At 38.7% G+C, this 16,564-nt stretch overlaps 4 protein-coding genes across 4 annotated transcripts in view; 3 read left to right on the top strand and 1 right to left on the bottom strand.

Annotated features, from left to right (window-relative positions):
* Nucleotides 1-16,564, top strand: part of LOC144665657 (CUB and sushi domain-containing protein 3-like) — a 546,049-nt gene that overhangs the window by 318,111 nt on the left and 211,374 nt on the right. The window lies entirely within an intron of this gene.
* LOC144665675 (roundabout homolog 2-like) overlaps nt 3,475-16,564 on the bottom strand; it is a 28,842-nt gene continuing 15,752 nt past the window's right edge. The window contains exon 10 of the mRNA XM_078526956.1: nt 3,475-4,666. Within this exon, the coding sequence (XP_078383082.1) occupies nt 4,356-4,666 (311 nt within the window). The 3' untranslated portion in view covers nt 3,475-4,355. The remainder of the gene's footprint in view (nt 4,667-16,564) is intronic.
* On the top strand, nt 5,244-6,743 carry LOC144665831 (uncharacterized). The gene is made up of 3 exons (XM_078527120.1): nt 5,244-5,700; nt 6,046-6,208; nt 6,565-6,743. The coding sequence occupies exons 1-3, from the start codon at nt 5,244-5,246 to the stop codon at nt 6,638-6,640; spliced, it is 696 nt and encodes a 231-aa protein (XP_078383246.1). The 3' UTR covers nt 6,641-6,743.
* On the top strand, nt 6,336-9,868 carry LOC144665789 (uncharacterized). The gene is made up of 5 exons (XM_078527084.1): nt 6,336-6,632; nt 7,448-7,657; nt 8,088-8,315; nt 8,842-8,973; nt 9,329-9,868. Exons 2-5 carry the CDS (start codon nt 7,489-7,491, stop codon nt 9,439-9,441), a joined length of 642 nt encoding a protein of 213 aa, XP_078383210.1. The 5' UTR covers nt 6,336-6,632; nt 7,448-7,488; the 3' UTR covers nt 9,442-9,868.

Raw genomic sequence — 16,564 nt, 5'->3', positions numbered from 1 at the left:
CTCGCACGATTTTTGGAAACTGGTCAGGAACGGTAATTTTAGGAACTCGATCGGAAAGATCCGATTGAGAACGCTTTCAAACACTTCGCAAATTATTGTGAAATGTTCGAACAGTTTTCGGAAATCTTTGTGGGTTCTATCTTACCCATGAAGGAAAAGAATAGAACCCACAAAATGACCTGGCTCCCAATGTGTTCTTCATAACTCAGTTGGTAGAGCATCGCAACGGTATCGCGGAGGTCACGGATTCGAATCCTGTTAAAGCTTTGAATTTTTTCAGGGTGTTTCCCCAACTGCTTTAACTATCAGTTGACCTGCATCACTTTAAAAACCCTATTTTTATTTGTTCTTCTTATCCTGCACCTATATTGTTATTAGGGCTAGGGGCATTGTTTTTGTTCTTTGTCTATTTGTTTTATTTCGCCAATGCTGAACAACGTTGCAAAATGTGCAGGTTAAGCCAAGATTAGTGGACTCACAGTTTGAGATCGTGTCAATACTTACTTAACTTTTTATGTCAGTGAAAATCATCCAAGAAAAAAAAATGCAGTAAATGTTGGTTCAAGGTCCAACACTAGTCGGGTCCAAGTTAAAAAAGATAGTTTTACCGACAACACATGTTGTCTCCATCAATCTCCAGTTTAAAATTTGAGCGCAATGAACACAATTTTTACTCTTTTCTTTTATCCTTCCACAGGACCATAGTGTACTACCGCTGGTCTTCTGACTATACACCGATCCTCAGAGAAAAGTGGTTCGGCTATTTCTTCTTTCCAGTCAAATATCTGGTATTTTACCTGGGGCAGAGGCGCTGCAGAAAGGATCTGTGGTCGCACGGCATTGGTCGACACTCCGAACAAGACCTGTATGGAATAGGCGAGAAAGATTTACTTGCGGCGTCGGAAATGTTGGGTCACAAGAAATTTCTGTTTGGAGAGAAGCCTTGTCTAGCTGACGTAGCATTGTTTGCTTTTATCGCTGCGTTCACCTGGTATAATCCGGAATGCCCGATTGCTTTATTCACCAAGTCTAAAGCAAAGAATCTTGACGAGCACGCCAAGAAAATGAAGGAACTGTACTATCCAGACTGGGATGAAATCATTTCCAAGAAACATAAATCTGGTTAGAGACGATAACCATCCCATTTCTCAGGCTTCGCATTCTAATTGCCATAGACCACATGGTGTATAATCTAATGAGTTGAAAGATACGGATCCATTTGGGAGGAATTCGGCAATTGCGTAGCAGCCCGAAACGGAAACGGGTTTTCACATGGCCGCTGATGTCAAACGCCCAATCCTTCAGCTTAGAACAGAAGTGTTGTAAGACAGCTCTAAAGCTCCAACTTGAACTCAACCGTGCTAGTAAACAGAACAATAACATCTTAGTTGCTCGACATGTTCTAAGTCAACTCACATGACCGCGTATCTGAGGGGCGGCCCATAAACGTTTGGGACTCCGTAGAGGGGGTCCCGACAAGTTCATATTTAAACAAGATGTCAATTGTGTAATGTTCATATATCCACAAAGCTTATTCATCACTTACCCTCCAAAGTCGCTGTAGAGTGTGGTACAAGTTTCGTTAGATACGTGCTTCAGATTTATAAGATGCCAATTTTAACCCAAAGAAGTCATGACTAAAATGCCGAAATCTTCTCAGCCACCAATAGAAAAATCCATCAAACAAAAATTTAATTTACGCCTTGAAATAGCTCCAAATGATAAATAAATATCTCATTTACCAGCCTGAATCAGCAGGGTGTGGTGGTGGGATTTTTCAGGAGTACCCAACGAGAATCGATTTGTTATTGCACGAAACGATTACTGGAGGTCGATTAAGGGATTTTCAGTTAATTATTAACTACCGTGGGAAAAAAATATCCGCTCTTCGCTGCATCTGCCTGGGATTGTCCAGAAAGTCCATTTGATGAACTCATAAAATCCAAAGCTAAAAATCTTAATGAGCACGCCCACAGAATGAAGGAACTCTATTACCCAGATTGGGATAAACTTATTTCAAAGAAATATAAATCTTGATACCATGATTGAGGTCTTTTTACTCGTGCTTCGATACAACAGATTCAAATTATTTATTTTAGTTTATTTATTCCTCTGCCTATAATGATAAACTGATTTAAAGATATTTATGTTTTTATTTTGTACAAAGATAATATTGAAGATTAAAAATAAATTGCCTATGATGTCTTTCTCTCCATTACTTTATTTACGAGCTTTCTTTAATGATTTGAAATACAGTAACCCCTACCTGTTAATTAAAAGTATATTTTGTACCTAGCTGTTCCGAAATTTGCCCTGACTTGTCTATTTACTAAGCCAGCGTGGCCGAGTGGTTTCGGGCGCTGGTATTGTTTTCCGGTGGTCCCGGGCTCAACCTGCTGGATTTGTTCTCAGTCGTCCCGAGTTCAAATCCTCGGTCACACTTCTTATATAGCCAACGTTTCTGCCTTCTGCTATAAAGGGTTATTAAGAGATATATAGGTACCCTTCATTTTATTGGATAATATTTACTGTTTGTTTGTTAGTTAGTTTCTTTGCCCAGTTTTACGTAATAAAGTCGAAAGGTCCTATGATACTGTAGTGTGTCATAACAGAAGCGGATTTTAAAAGAGCGCTTTTAGAAAGAGGTAGAAGGCATTAAATTAAAATTTGCGCATTTAAACCGCCATAACTTGCTAGTAAATTTTAAATTAAAAATCCGCTTTTGGTATGACACTAGCCTACGTGGCCGGTGTTCAAAGGGAAAGGAGAAGGGGAGTTTTTGACTGATTAGTTTTGAAAAGATCACTGTGTGCTGACTCATTCTCGTGCCGCAAACTCTGCCACAAAATCATGTTCTTTCCAATTTGGCACTAACGAGGCTACTACAACGCCATTAAGTGCAATCTACCAAAAAAAGATGACATACATAATATTTAATCATCTCTTTATGTCTCTGTAAAATTTGAGCTTAATCGCACCCATAACAGCCGAGGGGGATACCTACCTTCGCTGTAGGTAACCCCCCGCGACCTTAATTGTACATTAATAGTAATCTACAGAGCAAATAGGAATGCGATTAAACTATAAGCTTACTGGAAATTTGGAATGAAAAGTTTTTTTGTTTACACGACGGCACAAATATCACTACTGACCATGTGTTACGCAGCCGAGCAGCAGCCCGTAGCTAAATGAATTAAAGAATCAGAGTTGAACTTGTTTTGTTTTTCGATTTTCCGTGAACAAAATCGATATTAAGGTAATTAACAACGATTGTATTTACAGGAAATACTACTAACTATACTAAATTCGTCGCTCTACAGAAGCGATCTTTATCTGCCACGAAAGGTTTGAGACGACATTTAGCTTTCAACGGGCGAGTGTTTTTTGTTTTTGTTTTTCAAAAGTGATGCTGGTCATTCTGCCCGGGGGGGGGGGGGGGGGTACTCCCTATAATGGCCTATACGGTGGAGGCTAGGGATTTCACAAATTTAGGTATATGAAAGGGTAGGGAAATCTTCCATAATAATATTTTAAAAGGCCTTTACATTAAATATTTCAAGCAGACGCAACTTTTGGATGTATCGTCTTAATTTATTAAGCGCGACTTAAAAATGACAAGAAAACATCCCGTCTAAGGTAAATGTGATGTCGTGTAGGTAAATGAAAGGGGTGCTTTTTTGCAATAAAAGGTATACAAAAGGGGTACCTTTTCTATCAAAATGGTATATAAAAGGGTAAGGGGTTGGATCTTCGGGCGGAGCCTCCCCGTACAAAACTTTTTCGAGTAAACCCCCCCCCCCCCGGGTCATTCTGCCGCTTCGGTTCTTGATATTTTGTCCAGTACTGACATTCCCTGTTAGGATTTTTTTTGTATCTTGATTTCTCCTCTTAACATTAAAAAAAAAAAACTCTTCAAAATCCGTCAGTAACGCCATGTTAATAGAATTTACAGTGACAAGTAACTACCAACTCAGATGGCGGGAAATACGATACGATTTTTTTCGTATCAGACTTGTGATTGGTCGTACGAAATTTTTCACTAGTGAGAAAAATCGTATACCACTAGGATTGCTTCTCATTAAAGAGAAACGATTTCTATCCGAGGCGTTTGTGTTGAGTAAATCTCAGTACTTATATAATTAATAAAGACAATTATTTTTTACAGAACTATAAAATTATTTGTTTTATATAAACAATTAAAGCTACCTATATTACTGAAAATGGCTATTCTTGCGACACTGACGACAACATATCTTGAAAGGGACTACACTGAACTACAACACTGACACTAAGTAAATAAAATAAAATATGTGTGGACGGTTTAGCGTTTGATTTTAGTCTCCGTGTCCCGTGATTTAGCCAAGATAGAATACCTCCACTTCATCAGGTGTGAAGCTGTAAGTCCCAGCCAGGATTGTGTTACCGCTTTGTACTCCACTTGGAACGGAGTAGGAGTTGCCAAAGTATGTGTATGAACCAGTGTTGCTGTTTGCATTGTTTGCAATATTGATGTCAAACCCTCCACCAAATGTTGGACCATAACCCGAGTTCCTGTAAATTGCATTTTGTGGCTTTTTCACCATACTCTTGAATGGTCCAAGACCTTCTTTGTTGCGAAGCGAAAATAAGAACGCATTGGAGGATGAACCATAACTGCTGCTGGTATCTGAACAACAAGAAGATAAAAACAGAAATATTTATTACGGAGAAAACACAAACACATGAAAAGTTTAGTTATACATACATTTAACAAATACGTACAAAGTTAAATGAAGTTAATAAACAGTTTTCACGTTACACATATCGAATCGATCAACATGCACGGAAGGAAATCTCTTATTTCCTTTGTAGCAGACCAGGCCAGTCATTATTTGTAGATTGAAGGCCTGGTTAAACTAGCAAACACTGTTGCAGAGTTTTGTTTCTCGTCATGTTTCCTTGGTGGCTAAAATAACGGGAAACAAGGAAATTGTTTTGCTACGGCTGGCTGACTAAGCGAGGAAACGACTTCCGGGAACAAAGCGACACGCATGTGCATATTCTAGCCAACATTGCTTCCATGGTAGCTAAACTGGGCAACACATGTTTCGGAAGCAAGATTTTACTCTGTTTTTGACCTAAAACAACACATGCTGCCCGATTTAGGGTCAGAGATCTGGTATCACTTTTATGTAACACTGTTACAACTGTTACCAGTGTTACACGGTCAGTAGAGGACTGGATCAAGTTTGCACAAAATCAAGATGGCTGGCAAGAGAGCTCGTCGCAGACTAAGCGATCTTGAAGACCCAAGCTTGTTTGCTGCGGCGGATTGCCTTGGTAGTGTCACACAGTTAGCAAAGTTAACTGTGTTAGAATTGCTTAGAACACCTTGCCTTTCTGAAGATCAGATTTCTGTATTTCTAATCTCCAAGTTCGGCCTTCATAAGTTCGACATCCTCAGGCAAGCGGTGTCAACGGTTCCTCTTTTATTCTCCACGAATCGGTTGAAGATAATAGAGGAACTGTTCCCTGCTCTGAAGGATGTCGAAGATCTGCCAAACACTATTTTGTTGGCAGATCATCTTTCCCAATCATCCGGAAAGGATCAGCGTTGCTTTGGGCCTCCAACAAGCCGATGTCTTCAGTGTGGCGGAAATTTATCGCGCCACAATGATCCTAGCGACGTTGTGTTCTTTGGATTCAAAGGTTCCTTTGCAGGTAATGTAATAATACTTTTTGTTTTAAAGTGTAGTAAGCTTAATTTTAATATTGATTGTTGGGGTCCCTTTTGGTAGTATGGATGTTTTCAAACCATATAGCTTAATAAAAATTTTATTGTGATCTATACTTTTTTATAATTTTTATTTTGTACATTTTTCATTTATGTACAATACCGCTATAAGTTATCATTATTCTGCCTAGATCCTCACAACTTTCATATAATTGTGTCGTAAAAGTGCCATATGCTTCGTCGTTTAACACTGTTTCAAAAAACCAGTAGAATTTTAATTATTTCTTTGTCACAAGGATTGCAGCCAATGTTTTAATATTATTCTTTTGCAGGCAAAAAAATTACTTTGCGGTGCAATAAATGCCGTTTGAATTTCTCTTACTCTGGCTTTGGAAACAAGGAGAGTGGATACCAGTTTTACGACACGATCAGAGATACAGTCGAGGCAACTGACTCCACAGATCGTGAACTTTTTGAATTGTACTGTTCTCTTGCGTAAGTAAGATTATTTCTTTTAATATTTTCTGAATTAGAATTATCTAATATATATATATTTCATAAACTGGTTTATGGTTTATTGCCAAGGGACTCCTGGCAAACATGTAGTTGTGTGAGTTATTTTTACGCTAAGTTAGTACGTTTGTAAGAAACTCGGCCATCACTGCAGCTGTCACTGATAGGAAATTGAATGTATCTCTTCTTATTTGCTGTTTCCTCCCTCCCCTATAAGAGTCCACCTTGTCGTGGTGGGGAGGCCCAATAAACCAGTTTCGATGTCTGTTTGTTAAATGGTTCCAACTAACATATATCAATAACAATTTTGTATAATGTTTACTAACCATTTAAAATAGAAATCACGGATGGCTCTCATTTGAAGCTTTTGCTGAGGGATATAGTGAGTGGATGAGGAGAAAAGAAGGCAAGTGAATATTTATAATTAAGTAATTGCTTCACTTATGAACACATTCAAATAATTGAACTTTAATTAAGCTGCTAGATTTGGTTTTGATTAAACGATCAGATTGATCTAGTTATTCATCTACCTATCTCGGTTTATTTCTCTTTTTTTTCTTAGGTTATTTTTCTTTTACTAGTTTGTGATTTTATTACTTTCTTATTCATTTTCTTTTTCAAATTCAAGTTAGGAATCCTGAATTTTATCAATAATTATTATAATTTAGTATATACCACACAAGTGAATAGTGCTTTATGTGTGCGCTGATTGGTTAACTCAGAGGTGATTATAGCAAAGTACTATTCACCTCTGAGCATCTAAAGATATATAAACTGCCTTCAATGGATTTTACCTCTATAATAGACTATCTTATTAAAGGGATATAAAAAACATTTTAATTTGAACAAAATTTATGAGTAATAAAATAAAACTAATGAAAACTTTTAAAATTTCATGTTAATAACAAGTGTTGTTAATTTTCAAAATTAAGGTACCCTAAAATAATATTCCAAGTGAGAAATTAATGTATTGCTGTAATACTTGATCTCCAGTGTTTTTTCCACCACCCTCAAAGAAAGAATTTCATTTTCATGTATTTGTCTGTACATGTTAAACTGAGTCATTGTTTATGAGAAATTATCACAGCATTTACCAGAAAAAAACTAAAAGTAATTGAGTATTAGATTCCCCTCTGATCAGCAATGTTAATTTTCAAGTTTTCTTGATTTTTTTACCTCAAGTAATAAGTATGTAACACAATGCAAATTTTTGTCATTCAGGCTGTTCACAAAGAGAACTGTCTGCAAAGTGAGTGGCCGACATGTTCTGGTGGGGTGAGTTAGAGAATTCATTAAGAGAGAGTGGCTCTCCATTAAAAGATTTTCCCATGTACAAGGATGCTGACAGAGAACAACTGATGGATGGCATTGAAGAGAGGAGGAGGGTTTCAACTTACATACATAATTGTACAGAGGACTGTAAAAAGAGAGGTAATATAATTTATTGAAATAAACTTTTTTTATTTTCAAGTGATGAAAAAGTGAAAAATATACAATTGTGACTAATGTTTAGCCTGCGTTGCAGACGAACAAAACCCCGGTATAGTCCGTCTGCAAATTGCGGCAAAAAAAGCTTGTTCCTGCCCCCCGCATTTTAACCTCTGATTGGCTTTTTAACAGGGCCGTTCTTTCACGCGCCGTAATTGGTTGAGGATAACTAATATTGAGAAATGAATTGTTTTTAGTACTTAATAATTAATTAATTGTGATGATTAATATCATGTCCTGAAGAGAACCCTGAAGAGGTTGAAAGTTCTAGACGATGTAAATGTAACTTTTTCACGCTCCAAACGGTTGAAAACAAATAAATCTAGAAGAAAATAATTGTGATGAGTAATAATTATTAAATATGTATCTGCAGGTTGTGGAAAACTTTGGGTGATTGATGGTAACTGGAAGTTGAGATTCCCCCACTGCATGTACAAGGTTAAAAATGCAATCCCGAGCTTGCCTATGGTCAATTATCCAGACATATGTGCAGCCACACCTGAAAGAGGGAAGGCCTTCTGCAAGACCCACTGTAGTAATCTGTCTGAGCAGGGAATCCCCACTGGCCTGAAAGAATTTCTTGAATACTGCTCAAAGCAAAGTAGGAAAATATCCATGTGGTTCAGTTTGATTTAACAAGCTATTTTCAGACAGTATGTATGTGGTTTCTGACTTCACACCAATTTATCATGTGAAAGCTCATTATAATAATGCCTTGCATGTTCTGTAATACTCCAAGTATTTATTGACAGTGGTAATATCTCATGCAGCCATTTGTATAAATAAAGAATTTCTCTAGTGATGAAGAGTAAAATTTGGGTCATAACCTGTGTTGGTGCATATAAGTGGAATGCAAAAAGTGTTTCGAAGCAAGCCATTGTAGTGTTGATCAACCATAATTATTGATGTTTCAAAGTTTAAAACATGTAATCCAATCAAAAGTTAGCTCTGTTCAGTACCGTCTTCCTCTATTGGAGGGCCTTTTAACAGGGGGCTTATAAACAGAATTTTAAGGTATTCTATAGACCAAAAACACCAAATGAAATTCCAAAACATAACTTTTACAATTTATTGTTCTGTTTTTGTTTTGTTTTGTTTTGTTTTGTTTTTTTTTTTTTAAAAAAAAGGAGGAACCAATGCACCAATTGTACATGACCCTGATGACAGCGGTGAGAATAGCGACCAGGTTCACTTTGTTGATGAGACTGTGAACAAATTGCAAGGAAGTGATTTAGGTTTATCTTCAGTTAGTCCCCAAGGTAATTGCAATATGAGTAAATTGATATGAAATCTCAATGTGCACAAACCCTCATGATAGCTGTTGCCATGTGTCACACTAGCTGTTGAGTACATAAAATCACTTAAAACAATATTACTTGAATATTTTGTTGAAGCTATATTTAATTCTTTTCCTGTTAAGCTCATTACAATTCCAGCAATCTTTAACGTTAAGTATTAGATAATTTGACAACACAAATTCTTACTTTAATTTATGGTTATGTCATAGAATGAATTTGCACAGTTTTAATTGTTAAGCGTTTTTCAATTAATGGCTCAAACACTATGTTATATATTTTTGTTTTATTTTAACATAAGTTGTCTGTATTTCTAAAGGACTTGAAGAGTTTACAGGATTCAACAAAGAACTGCTTCCTAGTTTAGAAACTTTGCCACTTGAAGATCCCTGCAACAAAGACACAGGAGGAAAGAAGTCCCTGAGAAAGTAGCCTGTTCCAGGCGTTCGGTTAGTTGGGAAGCGGCGCGAGGCGCGGCGAGCGAAAAAATGGGGAGGGGACTAAAGCGAGGGGGCGAGAGAACGCCTGTGAGCATTTTTAACAAAAGCTAGTTCCGGTATACCAGATTCTGGTATACCCTCTGATTGGTCAATTTTGACACCTTTTGTCAACACTCAAGCGTCCTTCATCTTGAAGTGAAATGAGATATGGCTGCGGCGAGTGACGGTCACGCAGAGTTCAACTCAGCAGTAAACAACGCACTGAAGGATTTTCTGGTTGAAAGTCTTCGCAAAGAACAGGAAGACTGTTTAATTTGGTCTATGAAGGAGAAGTTTTTCGGTATACTTCCAACCGGTTTTGGAAAGAGTCTGATATTTCAACTGTTTTCGCGTGTTATGTCGACGCTAAATCAAAATGACACAGTTTCAACGATAATTGCTTTTCAATAAATACAATAACCAAAGCTTCGCTAAAATAAATATACATGCGATAAAGCACTTTCTAGTTTTAAAATAAATATTAAAACAACACGTTACAAGTGAAGTCGAATGCGGTCCGTCAAAAAGATAAATTTGTAAATGCTTGTATTATTGACAAATTGTTATTTATTCCTCGAAACTCTCAGCCAGGAATTCAAACAGGCTTTAGCCAGCAGACAATCAAAACAACATAAGGCAAAGCTAAAACATTCAGAAACTGAAAAGCGTAAAACAGCAACGAGAAAATTCCGGGCGAATTCAAACGGCCTCGAAAATATTTGTAAACAGTAGCGGTAAAACTCATCTTGATAACAGTTTGTTCCACGTCAATATTCATTGCTGAATCAATCTGGTCCAAAATAGCTTTCACCCAGAGCCAAGCAGCGCCGCGATTTACTTTGTGTGGTTGATGTACTTGTAGATTCATTTTCTGAAGTGTGTGAACGCTTCGCGGAGGGAGTTTCTCCCGTCGGCGATCTTGCATTCACTTGCCGCTTTTAAGACGTTTCTCTTTCGACAATCCCCGAGAATAATTTTTGAACGCTGGCATGAGTTCTTGCAAGTGTTCTTGCGCAGGTTAAACAGCAAATTTCAGGAAAACGTGGGTTGGGATTCAGTTCATGTCCAAAAGAACTTGCGAGGTCGGCCAACACCAGGCTCTCGGCTCCAGAAAACCCAACTAAATCTTTGCTTGAAACCGAATTAAATAAAGAAACTCTCGGTACCTTGTTCCCCTGGCACTTAACATTTTTTGACAAAACCTGCAACACGTTGAAAGGCGGACTGACAATTCGGCGAATTCGCTTGCAGAAGACTCCGAGTGCAGACATTTAAACGCAGACGATAAAATGCATTTCCCAACGTGGAAGAACTTGAGAAATAATATTTACCGGGAAATCTGTCAGAAATCTGATTGAAACTGACAACTGAAAACCACAAGCTTCAATGTCTGCGCTCATGTTAACCGGGCCCTGTCGGAGGTCTAGAAGTGGGCGGAAAGACCTTTTGTTATGAATGCTCACAGGCGTTCTCTCGCTCGCCCTCCTCCCCGCCCCCCTCCCCTTATTTTTTTCGCTCGCCGTTTTTCGCGCTTCCCAACGAACCGAACGCCTGGAACAGGCTACTGAGAAAGTGGTCTAGGGGTCACTGCTTTATTGTTAGTGGAGGAGGTCATATTGCAACTTGGCAGCCATTGTTTAAATAAAGCATCTCATTTTCTTGAATGGCGATAAGTAGTATTAGATTTTGGAGAAAAGTAGCAGAGAAGCAAGGCGTTTGAAAGGATAAATCGAGTCTGTAAACCGCCGACTTGCAGTTAACTGCAATGGCGTGAAATCAGTGCGAATACAAACAACGATCGACAAACCACGGTCATAAAACTATAACTTCATTTTGTCAATATGGAGAATAAATACTTGCCTTTTGGAGAACTTCAAGGCCTTTAATTCCACTGCTTATTTTCCCTTTTAAAAATTGGTTTGTGAGCAGCTACATAGATTTTGGAGAGCAAAACTGTCATGGGTTCGTTCGTCTCGCCGCGAAATGAAACTCACGAAAGCGTTACCGTGGCCTGTGGATAGAGATAGGAGAATCTTGCCCGAACCCTTTGAGAAAAAATAATTTTGATATTTTTATTTATTTTTTATTTTCTAAATTTTTTATTTTTATTTTTTTTTTGCCGTCCGCCGTCCGCGATCCGCCGTCCGTTTCTTCACTTTACAGAGTCCCTTATATATTATTATCTAATCTCCAATCAGTCCTCCTTTTTTTCGCGGCAGAAGTTGGGCGCCTGACATAATCACCAGCTTAAACCAACAAAGAATCTGGACATTATCTCTGATTGGTCAATAAGCAAAATAGTACACATATACGCATGTAGATTACACGTGGAACGCCTTATCTAATCTTCTATCGGGTCTGGTTTTTTTGATGCGATTACTTGTCTATCCGCCTGCAACCAATTAAGAATCTGGACCTTTTTTTATTGGTGAAGCAACAAAAGAAGACGTTGATACGTGTCTGGTATACTCGTAAGAACGAGTGAACAATGCAATCAGATAAGAGATGCTCTTTGACGGCGGATGTTTGTTTGTCTTTGCTTTATCCTTACTAATTTTAAAAACACGAAACAACCTTTTAAAGACATGTTTCGGCATGTCACTCATGCCATCTTCAGTTTATTGAGAATTTAAAAATCTAGGGCTATATATATACCCAAGCTAAAATTACAAAAATAGAATTGTATACAACGTAAAATTACAACAACAAAAGATAACGGTAAAGCCGTTACAAAGTGGCAGGTACTGTCTGGTACTGTCTAGAACAGTAATTACTCACAGTGTGAGCTTTAGACCGTTACTAATAGAACAAAAGATTATAATAAAAAGGTGTTAACATGCTACACTTGAGTGTTTAAATCTGGTTTTAAACTTTTAATGTAAAAAGCCTCTTTTAATTTAAGAAAATAAACGGTTTTAGCAGAATCCAAAATTTTAAAACAATCAAGAGGGTCCTGAAGGGGTAAAATGGGAACTGGGATTTGCCTATTTTTACTGGGATTTACATATGTTTTCACTGGGAAAATGGGATTTGGGTCAGTGGGAATGGGATTCACAAACGAAAAATGGAAATGGGAAGCACTTCAGAACATGAAAAAACATATATATTTCATACTCAATAATATTCCTTAAGGCATAGTTACAATGTCGAAAACTCTGAAACGAAACCAAGGCCTGCAATTAAGTGTCGATCAATTTTTGTGTCAGTAGTTACTCACCAAAACAGCTATGACTTAGCATGCTTAAACTGGCATAATACAATATGGTCGAACACATCTTCGTACCCAGGGTCTTTGGTTCCTGTAACCAGCATTCAGGAAACGAGCAACCCTTGAAAGTTCTGATTGCAAGTACGAAAATATCGGACTTCCGGTTGAATAACATGTGCTTAGCTTTCAAAAGCATGAATCGACGAACTTCTTGGTGTTTTACTTCCGGCCATTTTTATTGTTTTCAAAACCAATCAAAATCGATCCTGCAACAGAACTTTCGAGAGTCGCTTGTTTCGTCAAGCTTACGCAGTAGGGAACGAAGACTCGAGGTACGAGATTTGGCGGAACTCACCAAAAGAACTGGAGAAAACATTGATTCGAATGTGTTGTGTTGAGAATGTCAGAAAACGAAGGGGATTTACCGTTTTTAGCGGGGATATTTTATATAGACTTGGTTGACCCAGGAATTTTCACACAAGGCGACATTCGTTCTCCGGACTTACAAACAAATAGAAATGTTTAATAAAAGTGATAGTAAGTCGTTGTCACGAGTCAGGGTAATCGAACGAGTAGTTGCATTTGAGAAAGGCTCAGTGAATCAGTAAATATCAATTTATTTCCAATTCTCTTTTAGGCAAACGAACAAATGAATAAATGAAAAGTAATGTACTCAACAGCATTGATAACTAGCAGAAATAAAAACGTAATTTAGGACAATTAAAACAACACAACTACTGCACGTATAGTGCGTTCGAGCCCAGATTTTCCATTCACTGGGATTTACAAAAATTTCATCACTGGGACTGGGATTTGAGCAAAAAATAGGCTGGGAAATGGGATTTGGGAAAAATTTTGGCTGGGAAATGGGATTTAGAACCCCCCCCCCCCCCCCCCTTCAGGACCCTCAATCAAGTGTGTATAAATTTTTGCAATTAGATGAACTGTTAAGGTGTTTAAAAACATGTGAATCTTTATCAGTTAAAGTATGCTCTTTGATCCTTGTTGAAAAATGACGGGAAGTCTCGCCAATATAACGGGAGTTACATCCCGCAAAAGTAAATTGATAAACAAAGTTTATAAGTTAAGTTTTGTTTAGGAATATTTTGCTAAAAGGATTTTGACATTGACAATCCAATCAAGAGTTGTCGTAAGACCACACAGGAATAAAACATTTAGTTTTGGGACTTACGTCACTGGTCGCTGGGAATGGGACAAAAAATGTCATAAATATGAATGGGATAACAATTTGTAAAACAAAGTAAAAAAAAATATTTCCTTTCTAATTGCTTCAACACAACATACAGTAAAAAGTAAGTAAGTTGTCTTTATTTAAAAACACGATGTAGATAAAAGCTGACAAGCTCGTGGGGTCTTGTAAATTTAAAGTATAAAAGAGCAAAAAAAGAAGAGCAAAAAAAGAGGAAAAAATACACCATACTTTTCAGCAAAATTAAAGAGCGAGCAGTCCCGCACCGGTTCAAAGCGTCTCTCTGATTGGCTGATTCACGAGAACAATAGAAAATTATTTATTAAAATAAATACTTTATATGTTTTGTGGTGATTTCTTTCACCGTTAGTAGTTCCTCTAATTTACATCCCATCTAAGGAACATTTCTGGCTTATCATAGGTATTTTTTAATAGCAACGGCAAACATAGGAAAGCATGGATAAGCACGGCTATGACCGGAGCCGGCCGTACCAGCGGTACCGACTGTACCGCCTGTACCGGCTGTACCGGCTGTACCGGCTGTACCGGCTGTACCGGCTGTACCGGCCGTACCGGCCGTACCGGCCGTACCGGCCGTACCGAGTGTACCGAGTGTACCGAGTGTACCGAGTGTACCGAGTGTACCGAGTGTACCGGCTGTACCGGCTGTACCGAGTGTACCGAGTGTACCGAGTGTACCGAGTGTACCGAGTGTACCGAGCGTACCGAGTGTACCGGCTGTACCGGCTGTACCGAGTGTACCGAGTGTACCGGGTGTACCGAGTGTACCGAGCGTACCGAGTGTACCGGCTGTACCGGCCGTACCGAGTGTACCGAGTGTACCGAGTGTACCGAGCGTACCGAGTGTACCGGCTGTACCGGCTGTACCGAGTGTACCGAGTGTACCGGGTGTACCGAGTGTACCGAGCGTACCGAGTGTACCGGCTGTACCGGCCGTACCGAGTGTACCGAGTGTACCGAGTGTACCGAGCGTACCGAGTGTACCGGCTGTACCGGCTGTACCGAGTGTACCGAGTGTACCGGGTGTACCGAGTGTACCGAGTGTACCGGCTGTACCGAGTGTACCGGCTGTACCGGTTGTACCGAGTGTACCGGTTGTACCGAGTGTACCGGCTGTACCGGGTGTACCGGGTGTACCGGGTGTACCGAGTGTACCGAGTGTACCGAGTGTACCGGCTGTACCGGGTGTTCCGGCCGTACCGAGTGTACCGGGTGTACTGAGTGTACCGAGCGTACCGAGTGTTCCGAGTGTTCCAAGTGTACCGGGTGTACGAGTGTATCGGGTGTACCGTGTGTACCGGACCGTAGAACGTTGAGAGTAAGAAGGAGTATCACAAAAGTTTGCAATGAGATGTACTATAATTATCGTACAGTAATTCTGGTTCACAAAGTTCTCAAGCTTTACGCAAAAGCTAGCGGTGATTCTGTGTCATTCTGTAAAATGTCAAACCTGCTTTTTGATGTTTGGTGTTGTTTGAAAATATTTATTTCAACAAGAAAGTAGGACAGAAGTTGGCAATAGATTGAAAATAATTCAGGTGCATAAGTCTGACGGACTTCCTCTTATTCCATCTTTCGGCGTGACAGTATTTCGTGAGAATTTATTTGCGCTATTTGGAGAAAAGTATGTTAAAACATTAAAAAATATATGTCCAATAATTTTTTAGTTTTATTGGAGACATATGCGGCTTTCACAAACGACTTTGGGAAATACTTTGTGCAGAAGATTGAAACGATCCGAAGTCGGCTTGACACGGATCCTGCTTTTTCACATGTAGAAAATGACAATTAATGCGCTGCTGTTTCTGACCCGGCACCATCGTTTGCTGGATTTACGCTGCTGTCTTGTAATGATGTTAAATACTAGCAATCAACTGAAATACTCTTTACATAGATTGCAACCGAATGACCCGGCTTTGTGGACTTTTTAAATTACCTCCTCAGGATCGTACCGTTACTGATGTTCGAGACAAGGAGTTGCATATAAACTATAAATTTATTTTTCTAGTAATTTTCTTCGTGCAACCAGTGTGCGCGCTTATTTGTGCAATGTACCTTATTACATATAATTTTCGCGACACTTTTCCTTTTATTTCGCGAATTTCGATATTCCAAAAAATCGCGAAATAAAAGTGACGCGAACAATAAGTGTTGCGAATATGACATGCCGCGAAAAGTGAGTCACATTATATCAACAATAAAAAAATAAGTTTAGTACCACTAAAGGAAGAAGGAAGGATCAGTTTTGAGTGTAAATGAATGTTGTCGTCAATTGGCTCAAGAACAATAACTCATGCACATACAAACATGACCTACTTGTAGACATTGTAAGAAGTGCTCTGTTGTCTGTCGGTGATGCATGTGTTTGTTTCCAAATCAGAAGTTTCCCAAACTTTAAGAGATCTTAAGATAATTCGGTTGAAATTCGCTTGGTGAATATTCGTTTTCTTCGTCCACGTTGTAAGCTCTGAAAAATATCAATCTTTTCGGTAGTTTCTTTGCGAATGTGAGAGTACACGTTTTGTTTTAGCAGGTTTAGTTGGAAATTTGAATTTGCCGGCTTTCGAAAAAATACACGGCTTGGACCGTTTTCCTGGAAGTGGTCCGTATGGCGAAATCCCGACCAAGAAAGAACCA

Source organism: Oculina patagonica, chromosome 9 (assembly GCF_052425735.1).
Source record: "Oculina patagonica isolate OP01 chromosome 9, crgOcupat, whole genome shotgun sequence".
Lineage (NCBI taxonomy): Eukaryota > Metazoa > Cnidaria > Anthozoa > Scleractinia > Oculinidae > Oculina > Oculina patagonica.
Note: the sequence above shows the minus strand (reverse complement) of the source record. Positions and strands in the feature narration are given on the sequence as shown.